Source organism: Chinchilla lanigera, unplaced genomic scaffold (assembly GCF_000276665.1).
Source record: "Chinchilla lanigera isolate Chin_1 unplaced genomic scaffold, ChiLan1.0 scaffold00070, whole genome shotgun sequence".
Taxonomy (NCBI): Eukaryota; Metazoa; Chordata; class Mammalia; order Rodentia; family Chinchillidae; genus Chinchilla; species Chinchilla lanigera.
Genome location: NW_004955471.1, coordinates 5,504,786 through 5,525,056, shown reverse-complemented (window position 1 = coordinate 5,525,056; position 20,271 = coordinate 5,504,786). Strand labels below are relative to the sequence as shown.

At 37.7% G+C, this 20,271-nt stretch overlaps 1 protein-coding gene across 1 annotated transcript in view; it reads left to right on the top strand.

Moving 5' to 3' along the window:
• Nucleotides 1-20,271, top strand: part of Lrba (LPS-responsive vesicle trafficking, beach and anchor containing) — a gene marked incomplete at its 5' end in the record, with an annotated part of 597,162 nt that overhangs the window by 124,640 nt on the left and 452,251 nt on the right. Inside the window, 7 exon segments of the mRNA XM_013522882.1 lie at nt 7,331-8,392; nt 9,484-9,662; nt 10,456-10,609; nt 11,014-11,194; nt 14,377-14,504; nt 14,942-15,049; nt 18,227-18,386. Of these exon segments, the coding sequence (XP_013378336.1) occupies nt 7,331-8,392; nt 9,484-9,662; nt 10,456-10,609; nt 11,014-11,194; nt 14,377-14,504; nt 14,942-15,049; nt 18,227-18,386 (1,972 nt within the window).

Here is a 20,271-nt window from a genome sequence, read left to right as displayed (position 1 = left end):
AAGGTTTAGGATAGAGTTGAAGTAAATAGTTAACAAAATTTCTTCCTCTAAACATCTATTTCAAAGGGTTTTAAATATGTTCATGCATACAGTATTGAATTGATGCTTATTATTACTATTTTTTGGCCGTCATTTTGCATCTCAGCCACACAAATTTATACTGTGGTTCTTGATGAAGAACTGATGGGTAAAGAACTCACGTTGCAGAATTGGATAGCTTTGCAGAGCTACATCAGGATACATGCAGCTGCTATAAAAAGCCAAAGAAACTCAATTGCAATTTTATTGTCCAGTTTGATAGATTTCCTGCCACCTTTGTAGCAGAGAAGCTGTTTGTCACTGTGTGCTGCTCCTCCAACAACTGAGCTAGGTTTATCAGCTCTAATAGGCTCTTGCGTGTAACTGTACTGTGTTGGTAACTTTGGTCTCAGTGTTTCAAGTATGCAGCCATAACCTGTGTGATTTCATTGTCTTGTTGTCTAGGCTTTCTCTTTTTAAGCCTTCCCCCCTTTTTAAGTACTCAGGTAGACACCGTAATACTGTTAAATAATACTGTTTTCACCTGTACACCCAAAACGCTTCTACTCTTTGCTTAAAATTTTTCGTTGAAACTCTTTTGGATTAAACTAAAACATTTGTTTTCTAAACACATAAAACTAAAATCCTTTTATCTAGGTTCATGTTGTGAAAGGGTGGATTAGGGGTGTGACTTAAAATAATGAATGAATAAAAGTCACAGTTGAATTAAAAATGTGATATAAATTAGGTTTTCCTTAAAATGATGAATTTAGGTACAATGTTTAACTGTCTTACTTGGAATATATGAAGATTTTACATACTGTTAGCAAACATGATAAAATTGCTTAAATATAAATGTCTGTTACTTTATTGATGATAAAAGTACCAGTAAGTCTGGATAAAAGCACTGTGGGAAGCTGAAGCAGGAAGATGGCAACTTTGAGCTTAGCCTGGGTAACTCTATAATGACACTTTGTCTCAAAATGGTGTTTTTTGGTTTTTGGTTTTTTTGGGTCTTTTTGAGACAGGATTTTGCTATGCATTTCAGGCTGGCCTTGACGTCACTTTGTACCCCAGGCTGGCCTTGAACTCACAGAGAGTCTCCTGCCTCAGCCTCTTGAGTACTGGGATTATAGGTGTGTGCCACCATTTCCAGCCCTAAAAATTAAAAAATAAATAAATGAATTAAAATGACTGGAGATGTAGCCCTGGATTCAGTCCCCAGTGCTGCAAAAGATTGAGTAAAAGCATATAGAATTAAGTTTTAAAAAATTCTTTAAGTGGTTTCTTGAAAGTATTTTTAAAGATGTCAATAAAATAAAATGTGTGTTTATGACAGCTCTTATGATAAGATTAAAAGTCAGCTATTTTAAGAAATTTCAGAAATCATAGTATTTACATATTTCATGGATTTTTAGCATTCTATACTTAAATATACATACACATGTATGTACACATACATAGAAAAAGCAAAAATCACCCATTGTTCAGCCACCAAGGTATAAGTTATTTTAACACTTTGGGGCAAGTCCTTATAGTCTTCTATTCTGCATATAAATATACACATCTATGCAATTACTTTCTTAGAAAAATGTGATTCTGTGTGTGCTGTTTTACAATCTTATTTCATTTAATGATATTAAAATCTTGTATGAATTGTAATTGCTGTGTATTATTTGGCACATGTAAGTTATATTATGGAGAAGTAAAGTTATAAGCAAAAGCTTTGGCTTTACTATGACATCAGAAATTCTGTCAGACCACTTATTATAATTCTAAGAAGGAGTGATTGTGTAAATGACTCACGTTTACTTTGCATATTCTGGCATTCTCCAAAATTTTGTTTGGAAAAATTGGTGGAATTAAAAAAACCTATTGATTGATATCATAATGTAATATGTGTACACTGAACTTTAACTCTCCCTTATTATTGAGCACTGCTATCCCTTTTCCTATATACATACCTCTTTTCTGGGATAAATGCCTCTAAGTACAATTTCTATCAAGGGTTTATACATTTTTAGAAGTGTTAGTAGACATTGCTAAATTGCTTTCTGTAATTTTTTTATTAGTTTTATGTTCTAGATTTACATGAGAACATCTATTTAGATTTCTTAAAATTGATCATTATGACTTTTGGAAAATATTAGCAAGTTATTTACTATATTATTTTATACCATTGTTTTTCTTAGCTTTGGGGATAACATTAGTGATCTTTTGAAATTGTTCTTAGTCAGTAATGCTAGATGCTTACATCAGCATACATGAAGCATTCAGTATGTCTCAACTTTTGCTAAACTTTCCTATTTAGGGAGAGATAGATCCTGAACAGTCTACAAAAATGAGCTTAGCTTAGGGTAATTTTCCGTATATTGTTGAACCGTTACTGACTACATAGGAATCCTGTTGCTTTAAGTATTTGAGCGCAAAGTAAATTTTTTCTTTTAGCTAAGTTCTAGACTATTTACATGTACTAGTCTGATATTTATAGAGATTAAGAAAATACTGAAGTGGTAGAAATGCTTCTCTTACATAGTTCTTATTCATGGAGGAAGTGTTGCTTACAAAGTATTTTATGAAAAAATAAAGTATATTTGTATATTTACTATTATTGCTTACTAGAGAAGGTGAGTCGCAGAGTAAAACTGTTAACTTTGATGTTACAGGGAATGATAAAACCCATTTTTCTTCTGTGTTTTAGGTCTGTTGCCTGGGCTGCTGGACATTAGATTGATAAAGATAGATTAATAAGCAAGCCCAACTCAGTTTACTTGATATAAGTTCTCACTTTTAATAGGGGAACAAGTGACCCAAACAAATTATTAAAAGTGTTCTTTTTATCTTGAAGAATGGAATGTCACAGAAAAATGTGATTGGATGAAACAGTATGAGCTAAGATTAGCAAACTGGGGGAGTTAGCAAGATCTGTTCATTCAGATTTTTCTGGATATCCCATTTTCAAAAATACACTCATTTCCTTTTTCCTGATATAGGTAGGGTATCTCTCATAGCAGTGTCTTAGGACTTGCTTCAAGAATGAAGGGTAGAAAAGTTCAGAGGGTCCTCCTGCATCTGCGAGTTCTCTAGTTTCTCAGCGTAAAATATTTAGTATATTAAGGTTGTATATTTTAGGGTAGTGTAGTCTGAACCCTGTCAACTACATACAAATGTGTGTTGTCAAAGAACAAACACCTTTCTACCACGTTCCATGGTACATGTCTACAGTCCAAGCCTCTCTGGAGGCTGAGGGTCACAAGTGCTGGCCAGGATGAATAATGTAGGAAGACCTATGTCAGAGGGGGGTACAGGGAGTAAGGATGTACCTCAGTGGTGGAGCACTTGCCTAGTTTGTAGGGGGCTGTGGGTTCAATTTCTAGTGTACTTAAAAAAAACCCTCCAAACCCCAGACTCCCCCCTAAGGCACACACAGTTTTGCAAGCTATTTCCAGTACTACAGAAACAAACAAACTAAATCATACAATGTCATGAGCAAAGTCAACAGGCAAATGGTAAATTTGGAACCAAATATGTAGAACCAAAGTAAAGATGATATTCCTAATTAGAAACCTATAGGAAAACATAGTACAATGGAAAAATGAACAAAAGACGATGATCCAGTATTCTACAAAAATAAGTAAAAAGGAGGTAGAAAAAAATCCCGGAACATAATCATTGTAAAATTGTATATTAAAACTGTCTTAAGTTCAATAAGAATTAAATGACAAAAGCGAGAAACATTGTGAGTATATGTGAGAAGTAAGTAGGAAAACAATTTACATTTGTTTATATGTGCAAAAAGTACCTGGGAAGGATACACAACAGTTTAATAGATTACTAATTAATTTCCTGATAGTTGGCAGAATTTTTGCAGGTAAGGATCAATGGGTGGAGGGAATTGTTGATGCTTATACTCTTTTATATTTGAACTATGTGACTAGGAAAAGAAAAACTTGTAAAAATATTTTATTACTAAATTTGTTGAGATATCATGAGATTAATACAAGTTAGAGTAACCTTGGTCACTGAGACTGCTGCACATGCATTTTCAATTTCTTCTGTAAGAGCCAGCAGTGAAGTGAGTTTTCTGTGATACACATCCTCTGGGGTCCCCCGTATGGACATCACACTATATTTCTTTTTCCTGAAGTGTGCATACATTTTTTTGGTAGGATAAAGGTGTATACATACATGTTTTTATGTTTATCACATAAGTGAATGTATAGTGCTTATTGTTTGTATCACTTGATTTCCTTATGGAATTGTCTCCTTTTTCTATTGAATTTATAATTTTATGTTCATAATTTTCTGTAGTTTTCTTGGGATTGCTTACATCTTATATCTGATATACTGTATTTCCAAAAAACCTTGTTAAGGCAGAATTTAGCTTTGAATCTAGAGTGTCTAGATAAGTAACCTGTATGCCTTATATAAAATAGATTAGCAAGTATTGATAATTGGGTTTGCTGTTGTATCCCGTTGTTGTTGCAAGCTGTTGCATCTGAGTCTTTAGGTCTCTTGTGTGGTGGTTATCACTTGTGTGCTTTGATACCTCATATGGAAGGAGTCAGCTGTTTTTCGAAGATTAGTTCTTATTTCTCAGCTGTGGAAAAGATTGGTAACTTAAGAATTGGAAAGTAAAATGTCATAGCAGATGTTTTGTACAAAGACAGCATACACTGAAAAAGATGCATTTGCTTAAAAAGTATCAGTTATCAAACTACTACTATTTTAAAAAGTCTACATTTTTACAGGTTAAGTAGCTGCAATACATAGGTTAAAGAAATAATATTAATTTCATAGGTACCATATTCATGTTTTATTTCCTGGTTAATAAATTTGAATGCCAGTTAAGACAAAAGTAATGGCAAAATAAATGTGGCTACTAGCTTATAGATATCTTTAACTAGTAGTTTATAGAGGTGCTTTCCGAACATTACAAACAGCTATAGATTAACTATCAAATGCTTGTGAAGATTAATGACTAGTCTTTTAGCTGGGTAATTTAGAACAATATCTGGTAATTAATTGAGAATTATCAGTTATAAAGTCGCAAATACCTTAAGGAAAACAGCATAACAAAGATAACAGCAATGATAATTGTTTAATTGCCATTGCTCTCTCCCCATTCAAATGAAGCTGTATCCCAGACCTTTTCTAATTTTAAATTTTGAGACAGGGTCTTGCCAAACTATGTGGATTCCTGCCTCAGGGTGCTGGGATGACAGGTGTGCGCCACTGTCCCCAGATTTGCCAATTAGCTTTTAGACTCTTGGACTACCTTTAAGGGGAATTTAAAAACTAACCAATTTTAGCATTTAAAAGCATTGTAAATTCTGAATGTAAATTCTAACATTATTTTATACTCAGTCTTATTCTTAGTTATACATGACTAATAGCATAAATACATTTTCACATACTTGGGGTCTCAAAAGCCTTGGTTCATATGCACTTTTTCAAGAAGGCCCTGGAAGATGTATCTCACAGAAAGAGTAAAACTAAGAGAAAGATATGAGGTAGAGGAAGCAGGAGAAGCAATGTAGAAAACACACAGAACGGGCCCAGGGCTCTGATGCGGGAGATTCTGGGCCGCAGCCGGGTCGCAGACAGACTATAGTCTATCTAGGCCGGAGGAGTTTGATATGGCTGTGGGGCCATTAGCACTGAAATGCCAACAACCTTGATAGCTTTTTTCTTTTCAAGTCTGAGGACAAATGCCCCAGGTGAGGTGGGCCAACGTTTTTATGAGTACTTGGCCTGTCTCTCTTGTAGTGCTGTTGCCTGAGTCACCCACATTCTCCCTTTTCCTCAGAAACATTCTCTGCTTTGACCTATTTCTTTGGGTAGAGTTTGACTTTGGTAATCTTAGAATTGAGAACTCTGGTCTACTTTCTGGACTGTGCTCATGGAAATGCTAGTTGCTTGACTTGCACTACCCACATGGGTGCTGCAGCTCTCCTTGCTTCTTCATTCCGTATTCCCTAATGGTCTTGCCTACAGGCTGCTAAAAATAGCCACCGCCTGCTGGCCCTCTCTCCCTCCCGTCTCCCGCCCGCCTCACTCCCCATTCCTTCTCCTGCCTCCCTCCTACTTACGGTTATTCTCCGTGGACCCCCCTTTTTTTTCAGAGGTGTTATTTTCACTTGACATTATCTTCCTCATGCTTCTTTATTTTTCTTCCATTAGTATATAGGCTCCATGAAAGCGGGAATGCTGTGCTGTCCATCACTCAGTGCCTGACATGCTATAGATGTTCACTAAGTTTTTGTTGAATGAAGATGAGGAATTGATGAAGTAAAACAAAGAACCCATTTCAAAGAACTGATTGATTAAAATAAATAACTCATTTCTTCTGGGAGTGGTGGTACATATGGGTAACCCTAGCACTCTGGGAAGCTCGGGGGAGGATCACAAGTTTGAGCCTAGATTATACAATTTAGTGATTTAGGGAGCTCTGTCCTTAATACCACAAACAAAACAAAATAAAAACCACTTCAAGGAAAAGAGGAATTGATGTTAATGTTACTGTGTCATCTTACTGTTCAGTGTGGAATACATGCACTTGTTTTTAAGTTATTAAAGAAGTTCCCTAAGTGTTCATAATTAGAAATTTCTTTACAGTTAGGAAAATATTTGGGAATATTACTAGGAAAATATAAGTTTTCTAAGTGTTTTCATCTTTAGCTGTATCATATTGTAGCTGGATGTTCTGTATATATCATAAAGACTAGCTAATAGGTATAAAAGGAAAGTTTTACATTGTGTATTATTTATACTTGGGTTTGACTTCTGCTTGTGTTATTCAGAAAGAGTTTTGTGCATTAAAAACATCAGCTTTATTTTTGTCATAATCTACTGTCTTCCCATATTATAGTTCAATGAAAATAAATTGAACAAATGTTGACTTACCATACACAACAATAATTGAGACTATAGCAAGAAACAATTTTAAAAAGGATTGATAAACTGCAGTGGTCCTTATGCTTTCTGCATGTGCTATGTACACATTGTCCAGGGCATAGCACTTTTTGCAGTGGTACATACTTAGTCTTCACACAAGTTATAGAGGCCCAGAAAAACAGTGAACTTGTTTCCCACACATCTTTAAGAATAGGCTAATTCTGTTCTTTTTGTGGTCTCATGCTTTGCTGCCTGTTATCATTAGAATAAATTTACTAAAGCAAGGATATATAATGGAAAATTTAATTTTTAAAATAGGTTTGTATTTAAAAGATGATTGTATTTTGGTTTTACATGCTGAATGCTGTGCTCATTTTTTTATGTGTATTTTAACTGACTGTTTATTTCCATCTAGGTCACTTTTGAAGCACACAAAGAAAACCTTGCCAGTCTGTTCAGGGAACAGCAGGGGAGCGTGAGTGAGGGGATAGGCCCACGTTCTTCAAGCCCAGTTCACGAAGTCACCCGCATTGGGAGGGATGTGGATGCATCAGTGAGTTCCCAGCAGTCAGACACAAAGGATTCTTCTGTCTCTCATTTCACTAGAAACAGTGATGAAAACTCAAGTATTGGGAAGACAAGTTCAATAGAATCTGCATCCAACACTGAACTGCAGATGCATAGTAGAGCTGATGAAGAAAGGCCAGCAGAGCGAGAAAATGAGGAGTCAGTAGATGAAGCCACTTTGGAAGAAACACAGACAAATGAAGCAGAGAATGCAGGTGACTTAGAGGCATCTTCTGAGGTAGTGGAGCCTGTGACTGTTTGCTCTAGTTCTTTAAAAACTGCCAGCAAAGACACAGTGACCTTCAGTGAACTAACTGCTTCTGTAGGTTCACCTTCTGAAGAGGATGTTGCAGAGATGCCAGAATTATTAGAAAAGTCTGTAGGCGAGGAAGAGGAGGAAGATGATTATGTAGAACTGAAGATAGAGGGCAGTCCTACTGAGGTAGCCAGTTTGCCCACAGAGCTCCAGAGTAACGGCTTGTCTCCAGCTGCTTCTGAAGCCAGTGAGAGACTGGACCTGTCCAGTGACGAACGCGAATTAGTATTTCAAGAGGAACAACCTGTTACAAAAAAGCAAAGTGATACTGAAACTGAAGATTCTAAAGGTTCTGGGCTCCTGACCATGGCAGCATCAGAGTCTTCAGCTGCCTCCCCTGAAGCTGCTCCTTCCCAAACAGCTGTACATCCAGACAGTGGTCAGGTGCTGGAGGAAGGGAACAAAACAGCTGATCCTGCTGGACAAACCAAATCAATTAGTGATTATCATGATAATGCCTCTGAGACCCCTGCTGCTTCTGAGCAAAAGATTGTCAAGTTGGATGTGTCCAGTGTTGCTACAGATACTGAGAAGCTGGAATTAAAGGCCAGCACAAACATGGAGGCACCTCAGCCTCATCGACCTGCACCTGAGGTAATTGTGTGTCATCTCCTCAGTGTGTATTTGCACTGCAGTAAATCAGTGCAAGTGTATATCCTAATGCTTTATTTTGAATTTGGTTCCTATCTTATTTGCAGTTACATAAATACAGTGAATGTAAAGCTATGTTGTAGACTGTTAGCCGTACAGTGCTTGGTGGTAACTGAGTCTCTCTCACTCTCTGTCTCTGTCTCTGTCAGAGAGAGAGTGATTGCTGGGGAGTGAACCCAGGGCCTTACACCTGCTAGGCAAATGCTACACCACTGAGCTACACCCCTTACCCCAGTATGAGTTTATTAAGTGGCAGCTCTTATTATTACTATTTTCTTTTTACCATAGCATCAGAAAAGTGATTATTTGCAAGCTTAGGGTTGGTGTAATTTTAGTTTATAAATCAAATATTGGAAACACTTGCATTTCACTCTTTGATAATCTAATTATGGCATATTAGTTTTCCCATAAACTCTAGGGCTGCGTACTTGGCGGTGTGTGCTTTTAGGTGCAGAACTCATGGTTTAACTTGTCTCCTGAGAGTCGTGAGCAAGGAAGGAGACTGCGTGACCTGGAGGCTCAGCCTGTCCTCTGCCCGCACCTCAGAATGGTGCCTGAGACATGAGGGGGCGCATGACACCATTTTCTACTTCATCTGTTCGCATCTTCTTTCCCTTCTTCCATTTCTTCCCTGGCTGATTTGTCCTGCATTCTGTTGTTTTCAGTTTATTCCACATTCTTGCCAATTTGTAATTCAGCCTGGCTTATAAATTTTATTTTATGGTAAGATTCGAAGCTGAGAACTGCTTGATTCCTTTAGGACATGGTGTAGAGGGATAATATTTGACACAACTCCAAGTTAATTGCATTTCTATTGTGATGCTTCATCATTTCAATAAGTATGTTTCAAATGTATTACAATATTAATATTATTACTCACTGATAGTTTTTCTCTGTAATTTGGTTCTTTAGTATCTTAAAATTTGTGTTATTTGTTACATGAAATGCATGAAAACTATTAAATTATTTGCTTTACTAGTGCCTTTCTCTGAAGTTGAATTTATTTTTATTACTTTTAATATTTTCCTTATTAGATGTCAAGGCAGCAGGCGCTGCCAGGGCAGGGAGCGGCACCAGATGCAGTTGATGCACAGAGGAGGGATTCCAGATCTGCTATGTTTCGTATTCCAGAGTTCAAGTGGTCGCAGATGCATCAACGTTTGCTCACTGATCTCTTATTTTCCATAGAAACAGATATACAGATGTGGAGAAGGTTTGTCCTTGTGTTTATTACACAAGATGTGTTTGCATCTTGGTCTTTGTATTTAAAGAAATGTATACGTACATTTTCAATTAATATCAGATCTTATATTTGCATGTGATTGAAAAAGTGGAATATATATTATTCTGTAGAGTGTTTGGTTGAATTAACTTTTATTGTCCGTTATAAGAATCCTTATCTGGATTACAAAAACACAAAAATAAAATTTTTTTTAATTGCTTAAGGTTTGCTGTAGCATATTTTACAGGATGGAATTTGCCAGAAGATAGGTCTAGCAAGTGAGAATATTAGTGAAAGTTCTAGAAGATAGTTGAGATTTAAGTATAACCTTGCCCATGTCTGTATATTTCAGATTATTTGCCATTCTTTGAGTTATAATTTTAGAAGTGCCTAATCTTCTTATTTGTATGTGACTCTTACTCTGAAGTGTTTTATAGCATTACCTAATAAAATGTTAGTAGAAAATGCATTTTTAATGGCACATATAACACGTTTTAATTATTGCCACGTGGCTTCTCAATAAAGATAATTTCTTCAAACTTTTAGAATCAGATATGAGCAGTGCTTAGTTTCCACACTGAAGAGGGGCATAGAGAGTAATACTGATGTAGAACAGTTTGCTTCTTCTGAGAAAGTGCACGCACCAAATCCTCGCCACATCATTGTCTTTCCTCAGTTTTCAAGATGAATCAAAAGCACCTTCTTAGCCTCCCACCTCTCAAGTAGGCAAACTGTGATTTCCTTTCCTTAGCTTTATCAGTAAACATCATTTATCTTTGGACAGCCATTCAACAAAGACAGTTATGGACTTTGTGAATAGCAGTGATAATGTCATCTTTGTACACAACACGATTCATCTCATCTCTCAAGTGATGGACAACATGGTCATGGCTTGTGGGGGGATACTGCCGTTACTTTCAGCTGCAACATCGGCTACAGTAAGGACTTAATACTCTGTGTAATTGTTGGGAAAACGTGCGTGTTATACACCCTTATTGACTGAAACCGTGAATGTAGTAGCTACTTTGCATCATGGTGGCTATGGATTAGAAACAGCAGAATCTTTTGCAGTTACTTGAAAGAATTTTAGAATCTTTTTTAGGAATGAAGACTAAAAAGAATGTTGATTTCTTAGGCATGTCACCTTATGAAGAATATGATTCACAGTGTTTCTTCTGAATGTTCCCTTTGCCCTTTGTTTTAGATAAAATAAGTAAATCACTTTATTGTATTAGATATCTGAAAACCAGACTTTTTATAATACTTAGAAATTTGAGGAATATATTTGGTAAGATTATTTTTTATCAGACTCTATGTAAATGTCAAACTTTATTCCTTGCAGCATGAGCTGGAGAATATTGAACCTACTCAAGGTCTTTCAGTAGAAGCCTCTGTGACATTTTTGCAGAGGTTAATTAGCCTTGTGGATGTACTTATATTTGCAAGTTCTCTTGGCTTTACGGAAATAGAAGCTGAAAAAAATATGTCATCTGGAGGAATTTTGCGACAGTGTCTCCGACTGGGTGAGCTGTTAAGAACCATTAGTCCAGGAATATTAGCAATTTAACATCTTCAGTGACCCGAATATTAAATTGAAAATGGTTTTTCTTCTTTTGGGGAAAGATTGTGTGCTGCCCAGCTTGTATGTGTGTATACGTTTTAGTGTTCTATGTGCAGTGGTAGTTAGCAAGGTGGGGCATGGGGAGAATGGAATTTCAAGACTCTGCTAAAGTGATTCCGGCCGGGTTATATTTTCCTTCTTCATCGGTCCCCCTCTGCTCTGAAGTAGTGCTTCTCAATTTTTGTGACTCACCTGAGGGTCTCATTTAAATGTACACTGGATATATACATGTCTCAGGTGAGACATAAACTTGTCTCCCAAGCCCGCCGTGATGCTGGTTCCTCTTGTCTGGCATACGGGAGTACCAAGGTCCTAAACTGCATCGTTCAAGTACAGCCTTTACTCAAACAAGTTTAAGTGGTGTTTTAAAGCAATTAATAAAACCATTATGTTTCTGCTCTCCTGGAAGCAGTTCTTGGGTAAAAGTAAATGTGTACAAAAAGACTTTTTAGTGTTAACTACACTTTCTGAGGTTGAGGAAAAAACTTTTCTTTGCACAAGTTCCCTTTAGTTGTGCTACTGGTACTTTGTTAAGTGACTTACTATATAGAGAGTAGGTGGTGGGGTGAGGGGGTTCCAAGAAATAGAAGCAAACGCTTAGGAACCATGGCCTTGTGGAGACAGATCACCTACAGAATAAGGCATCTATGACAATACATCAGCAGCCAAAAAACTAGTTATTTGAAACATTTGAGATAATGAGACATTTCCCCATTTTTAATATCTATTTCACAAACTAATAAACACCTGTACTTAGCTTTTTTTATGAACGTGTTCCTTTTATTCAGCGTGCCATTTGAAGTACTTTAGGGTTAGGATGCCCTAAAGAACTTGACATAACATTTGGTAGAAGTTATTGTAAAATTTTAATAAGAGAGATTCAGATGGGTGCACATAACAAAGTAGAGGCTATCGTTTATTGACTGTCGTCTTCATTGATGATTTTCACATTTGATTTGGCAACCTGTGAGGAAATTAGAAACTGGAGAAGTTAGGAAACCCATTTAAAATTTGAAACCTGTAGTTGGTGAAGTTGGAATGTGAATATATTTTTATCTCAATAGTGTTCCTATTCTTTCTGTTGTAGTACGCTTCTTTAAACTTTCTCTTAGTAACAATTAAAGCATTTAACTTACTTGCTTTGGTATATGCCTTTTAAAAAACATTTCCATTTTCCTGCAAGTGTTTCTACAGTTAAAACCAGAAGGGTAGGATATACCAGCAAGGCCTCATTGTATTCAGTATTCATTAGATTCAGAAACTAAAGGAATACTCATATCGTCCTCATTTTTATGGCTGTAGAAGAGAATTAAAAGATAATACAGTCTACTCTAGCATCACCTCAGATCCTTATGTTATAAATGAGACCCAGAGACTGACTTGTCCAGGGGCATTTGATGGCATAGAGTAAGCTAGGGAAACAATCCCTGGAAGCTTTGATCCCTGGTCTCCTCATTCCTGTGATCCCTGAGGTTGGTGATCAGAAGGTAGGATGGCAACATAAATGAACCTATACTACTGAGATTGGTTGACACTAAGAAATCTGGTGTCTTTTTTTTTTTTTGGCACCAGGAATGAAACTTGTGACCTTGTGTTTGCCAGGCAGGTGCCACTGAGCCATATCCCGGCCCCCTGTTGTTTTGTCTTTTTTTTTTTTTTTTTTTTTTTTTTGGTTTTGCTCCGGTACCGGGAACCGAACTCACGACCTTGCGCTTGCCAGGCAGGCGCTTTTGCCACTGAGCTAAATCCCCAGCCCCTGTTTTGTCTTCTTGAGGCAAGGTCTTGCTGGGTAGTTCAGGCTGGCTTTGAGCTCATTGTGTAGCCCAGGCTGTCCTTGAACTCAAGGCAATCCTCCTGCCTCACTGTCCTGAGTATTGGGATTACAGGCATGTGCCACCACACCTGGCTTTTTTTTTTTTTAAACTCTATAATGCAGACCCAAATTTGATTTTTTGCAGTTTATGACAAAATTAGTACAAAAGTTATTTCTAAATAGCTGATACTAAATTTGAGAAAATTGTATTCCATGTTCTCTCTCCTTCCCTCTGTCCCTCTCTTCCATTGTTCGAACTTCTGTTGCTCTCTTTTGACACCTTCACTCTTGCTTCTCAATTCTTATATCTGTGAGTTACATAGCACGCTGGTGGTACTTGACCTTCCCCAGTCAAGGTAGCTGTGCTAGCCTCAGTTTGGTCTCCCACCCTTCATCATTTCAAATACCTGGTGCTCCGCAGATGTGCTTGGGAATTGAGATGGCTGTATAGTATCACATGATTCATAATCCAGTGTGCATGGCCTCTAATTTGTCATTTAGAATTCACAGTTAACTTCTAAATAATCTGAGGAGCTGCCTGTTTGGTGGAGGCTTTAGAGAGGAAATTTTGGAGTGTATATCAATCAGATTTTCTTTCTTGTTCCCCACCTTGTAAGCAATTTTAATGAAAGCCAGTAAGTGCTAGGCCCTAGGATGCTTCCTATAAGTGCTGTACGCCCTCGGTCAGTTTCTGTTACGATCATGCTGTATGGTGAAATATAAGAAAAACATGAAAGTTTTCAGCTGTTTTACTTCAGTGAAGGGAATGGATGATTCTTGTCCTAGACTAGTTCAGAGCAATGTGATTTGTTCTCTGTTTTCTTCCACTGTTCTTTAACTTCTTTTCCTCATTATCTTTTTCTTAATAAAAAGTTGACCCAGCCAGCCTGGGTGAGGTCTGTAAAACAGTTAAGATTCCTGAGCTGAGCGGGGATGTAGCTCAGTGGTAAAGTAGTTGCCTGGTATGTGCAAAGCCTGGGTTCAGTTCCCAGTACTAAACCCCCACAGCTGAGAAAAAAAAATTCTTGAACTCTTAGCAGATCCCAAAAAGCGGGCTATCCCATCTCCCTAGCTCTTAACTGGGTCATAAAAGGGCACAGAACCAGGCAACAAACAGTAGGTGATAGTCGAGGATCGTTTTAGGAATTAGCTGCCAGTAATCTGTTTTAAACAAAATGTTACATGAGTTGTATTGTGTAGGTGTTTTATGTCTGTTCTGAAATCTGAAATGTGCATTTCTTTACTGCTCTTTTCCTTCACATGCTGGACAGTGTGTGCAGTGGCTGTGAGGAACTGCTTAGAGTGTCAGCAGCATTCACAGCTGCAAGCCCGGGGAGACACGGTGAAAGGCCTGAAAACAGCGTGCAGCCTACTTTCCGGGGGGAAGTCTGCGGCAAAGGTGGGCGCATGGAGTCATCAGGCTCCAAGAAGCACGCTCAGATTTCACAATTAAGATCTCAAATTAATTTGTTCATTTCAACATAAAGTTGAATAAATCTGACAGATACCCTAAAATAGTTATTTTAGTCTGTGAACATAACATTTAAATGTTTGTGCTTAAATATACAATAGAGATTTGCTTATACTTAATCTTGTCTGCTTTTCTAAATGTTTACTTTCCTTGTTTCTGTGTTACCTTTTCCTTCATATGTCAGTTTTTCCCCACAAAACCCCCTCTATACTCACTGACCCTACCCCTAAAGAAGAAAAAAGTTTTGAAAAAGACTGGGTAAGGGAATATTATAGCATAAATTTCTGTTTAGTGGACTATTATGTTTATTTTTTTTAAAAATCTGTGATATATGTATATTTATTTATTTGTTTCATCTTAAATAGAGTCCAGTGGACATTGTGACTGGTGGTTTATCTCCAGTAAGAGACCTTGACAGGCTCTTGCAAGACATGGATATCAACCGGCTTAGGGCTGTTGTTTTCAGAGACATAGTAAGTTAAAATACTTCTTTTAAGTACTCTGTTAGCTGATACATATTTCCTCCCAGGTCCGAAGCACTAACAGCAAAGGCTCTTTGTAATATATAATAGTCCAGTGGAACTAAGAAGGCCTAGATATGAGTTCTTCTGAAAATGATTTTAGACTCTTAGAATACTGGAAAGGACGGACTATTGTACAGATGGAGTTAGTAATAATACTGAAGGGCAGTATGCTATTATTATACAGTAAGCACTGCCAGGGCTTGGCATACACTTTATTTTATTTCGGGGGACATGGGGTCTCACTATGTACTTCAGGATAGTCCAACAAATTCTTGAGTTGTGTACATTTGATGCCTAGAAAGTCTGTGCCTAGGGGTGCAAATACTTTGTTCAAGCTAACCTTGCTAGTAGATGACAGCCAGTATTCAAACCCACAGGCTTACCTCCAGAACTTCACTCCCAATGCAGTGAAATGGCCAATTTCTTAATGCTGTATTTTATTATTGAATACTAGATTTTTTTCCCTCACAACTGTGTTAATGTTACAAAAAAGTACAGGATGGGGGCTGGGGATTTAGCTCAGAGGCGCAGCACCTGCCTGGCAAGCGCAAGGTCATGAGTTCAATCCCCGGTACCAGAAAAAAAAAAACAAAAACAGAAAAATACAGGTGGAATGCTGCTTTCAGTGTGGTGGTTTCATTTTTAAAGTTAAAAAATAGTTTTGTTTTAACTTATGTTGATATAGAATGTAGCTGATTTTCATGTGGAAAATTTAAAACTATATAGGAAGTATAAAGATGAAAATAATAATCATGGTAGGCATGGTCATGCACACTTGTAATCTCCGTACTTGGGAGGCTGAGGCAGGAGGATTGCTGTGAGATCAAGGCTAGTCTGGGTTACATAATGAGTTCAAGGCTATCCTGAAGTACATAGTGAGACCCCATGTCCCCCGAAATAAAATAAAATACCATAAATCACTTTTAATCTTACTCATCAACACAGTGTTATCATTAGTATTTATTGACCATTTACTTGTATTTAATGCTTTAAATACTCTAAATGCATATTGCATGTAATTTCTTGTGAATTTTATAGACTCAGTTGTTCTTTTTTCCTTTTTTCCTGCAGTATTTTAGTCCTCTCCTGTGTTCCTGACTAGGTCTTTTATATGTGTATTGATTTTATATGTGTACTGAATTTGAAGTATTATTAGTGCTTAGTAGTACAGTGTACTAAATGCTCTGTATGTTTCATCTCATTTCATTCTCATAATTACCATATAAGGAAGATAATATTAAGAGGATTAATTTTGTTTTTAAGATCACACAATTTGTAAGAGATAGAAATGAGTTTAGGACTGAGGGAATTTGATGGAATAAATAAGAATTTAGTGAGGCATATATAATTCATAACTGATGAAGATATTAACACCTAGTAAATGATTTGCCTACATTTTTAATGGTGGCATTATTATTAGCAGCAGTTATAAAACGTGGCAGAGTTGTGTGGCAGAAATGCATTCATTTCTACAGAAAATGGATGGTTAATAAAAGAGGAAAAGTAGATATTTATGTTTTCAACTAAACTAAGAAAGTGTTACACGTGAACCTATAAAATACCATAGATTTTGTCAGATTACAAATATGTCTAAGAATTGCATTGTGATATATTAAGAGAGCCTGATAATATCAGAGCCTGATATTTTATTTTATTTCTGAAGTGGATGGTGTCTTAAACTTTTGACATTAGTGAGCTACTGTTAACTTTTAGTCTTATTCGTGTCATTAGTTTTCATCTTTTTCTGCCAGGCAACAAAATTCAGAGACTTTGCAGGTTAGGCAGGTTCTCTATGATTAAGCTACCGCCTGTCACTCTGTTTTCATATCGTAAACTTACCTACTGCTTGCGTTGGCTTTTGTTTTCAGGAGTTGATGGACACATTTAAATTTTTTCATTTAAATTATTTAAACTCAAGCCCATTTTGAAAGTTGTGAGAACAGTGATGTGTGTAGAGGACTGGACGAGATGCAGGAGTCATTGGTCCCGCGGGTGATACGGAGAGCTGGGCTGGAGCCCGGCCTCTCCTGCAGTCAGTGCCCTTTTCCTTGTGCAGACCGCGATTTCAGTCCTGCACTGAGCACTAACCACACTACTTCAAATACTCTTAAGAGTTCCTTTGGCGTCCTGTTCTGTATCTCAGTCTCACTTTGTTCTGCTGGATATTTGTTTTTTTAGCACAACTCTAACTGTGGTGTTTTATATATTTTAATTTTTACAATTAGAAATAAAAATAATCAGTTATTCTCATGGAGTTGTAATTACTATTTAATCTTGTAAATTATATGATGGCACATTGCTTCAGATGGAGTTAATTTTTTTAAAGGCAGGGTCTTGCTATGTAGTTCAGGCTGGCCTTACACTCACTGTGCAGCCCAGGCTGGCCTCGAACTCAAAGCAATCCTTCTGCCTCTGCTTCTTGACTGCTAGGATTACAGATGTGCATCACCATGCCCGGCTGAGTTATTTAACTTTTAAATATGAGCCAGATTTCCTTTTTTCATGTTTCACAGATAGTAAAACCCCTAACTGAAAGAAGTTCCCCCCTTTTTTTCCTAAGAGTTTGTCTAATCTTTGCTCAGCTGAACTTGCTAATAAATTTGTTAATTTATTATATAAGTAAAAATGTATTATTCTCTGTACATATCAAGAGATTTATGAGCATATTTTATGTGTCAGTGTTATTATGTGAAGTAAAATCCAAACATTGTTTAGTCACTTTCCTGTTGCTTGGACAAAATACGTGGTACCCATTCTGTGGGTTACTTAGTGTGTATTGTTATTCAGGATTTGCTCCAAGGGGGAGAGGTTTATTTTGGTGCATGGTTATAGCCCAGGGCTGGCTGGCTCCAACACAGACACTGGATGGCAGCGAGGGACAGCAGGGGAAAGGGGCTCAGCTCATGGCAGCCAGGAAGCAGGCAGAGAGGGCAGGGAGCTGGGCCAAGGGTGCACCTTTGCAGCTTGCTCCCCCGTGACACCCCTCCCGACAGCAGGTCCCCGCGGCCCATGTGATCAGTGCCTTCCCAAGCCACACCCCTGAACACGTGAGCCTTGGGGCATCTGCATCTAAACTCACATCCTCTTTTCATAGTGACAAAAACAACCACTTTTATTTCTTCACAGGAGGACAGCAAACAGGCTCAGTTCCTAGCCTTAGCTGTTGTGTACTTCATCTCTGTTCTTATGGTCTCCAAGTATAGAGACATTTTGGAACCCCAGAATGAGAGGCATAGCTATTCACTGAAAGAAGCTGGTAGTGAAAACGGGAATGTCTCACTCCCTGGTAAGTGTCCCTGTTTTATTCCCTGGTGCCCAAAGTTCATGTAAAACTTCACCCACTTAATATATTGACTTTGGAACTTAAATCCTTTTATGTATAAAGGGAGAGGCCATATTTTTAATAATAGCTAATATAGTTTTAGTATCATCTAGTTAATTACAATTGTGAGATGATTTTTAGTCTTTAAATGAGCATCTACTGAAAGGTAAGTGAGAAAATATTATTTATACATAGTTAATTTTTTATGAAGAATAATCCATATTCTAAGAAAAGACTAACATGACAAACTTAATAACCAATAATGGTAGTAATTGGAATTTTAAAAGTAGACGTATAGTTAGATAAGTGGCTATTGAGTCATAGAATTAGCTGCATCCAAAGGAGGCATTTTATTTACTCAATGTATATTCATTCATGAATATCTGGGTACGTGAGTGTGTTCATGAAAAAAAACTGCCCTCATGGAGCTTATATTCTAATGGAAAAAAAGAAGAAAGAAGTATATGAAATAGATAAATTGTGTAATATTTTAAAAAGTTGTAAAAACGCTAAGGAAAATAAATAGGGCAGAAATTGTCAAGACTACGTGGTAGAGATGGCATGTAGATTTTTTCTAAAGGAAGTGAGGAATCACGGAGAATTTTGGTGCGGGAGTTATAACTGGCTTGCATTTGTTTATTGAATGGAGATTGAACCCAGGGCCTTTGAGCTACATCCTTAGCTATTTATTTTTTATTTTGAGATAGGGCTTCACTAAGTTGCTAAATGCCCAGGCTGGGTTTTAACTTGTGATATTCCTGCTTCAGCTCTCAGAGTGCTGGGATATGCTATCATACTGGATTTTTGATTTATGTTTTGTTTTTAAAGACAGGGTCTTGCTATGTAGTCCAGGGTGGCCTTGAATTTGTGGTGATCCTCCTGCCAGGGCCTCCTGAGTGCTGGGACTGCAGGCATACATCACCATGCCCAGTTTTATGATTTATTTTTTTAAAGTAACTCTCTGGATTCCATGTTGAAGATATATCCTGGAGGGCAAGAATAATTATTGTTTTGGTCATAGATTGTTTTTGTAGCACATTACCTTGAAGCTTAGTGGCTGAGAACCACGACTGTATTCATCTTTCTTTTAACCACTCCCCAGTACTGTGGATTGAACTTAGGTCCTCATGTATGGTAGGCAAGCACTCTACAACTGGGTGACCCCTCACCCCAATTTTTGAGGCAAGTTCTCACTAATTTGCCCCATTTGGCCTTGAATTTGAGATCCTCCTGCCTCAGTCTCCTGAGTAGCTGAGATCCCAGGCACACATCACCACCGTTTCAAGACTGGACAGAGCACAGTAGGAAGAGTTCACCCCACTGCAGACGCTGTTTGCAGGGCTTGGGAGGCCGAAGATGGGCTGTCTACTCCTCTGTCTAGTGGCTCACGTGGGATGACTGGGAGTTGGGCCTGGCTGACTGGGCCACAGAGCTGGGGTTAAGTCTGGGCTGTCAGCTTAACTCTTAATTCCACTAGTGTGGAAGGCCTATTTCCACACGGTCTTTCCACATATTCTTTTCAGCAGGGTAGATCAGAAGTCAGATTTCTTAACAGAGTTTTTAGGTGTTCTGAGAATACCAAAGCTGCTACTTTCTTAAAACTTGGGCCCAGAACTGGCCCAGTGTTACTTCTTTTACATTAATGAAAGTAATCAGGCCCAGTTGAGGTTTAAGGCCTTCTCAAGATGCTAATACTGCGACACATGGGACGGTAGTGCCACAGAAGTCACCACCTTCCTCTGTCCAGCAGGAGGGCATGGAAGGTGGCCTGGGCGCCGCTGTAGAGGCAGCGAGAAGCAGTCGCATTCTGGGTATACTTTGTTGACAGAGCAAACAGGGTTTTGAAACA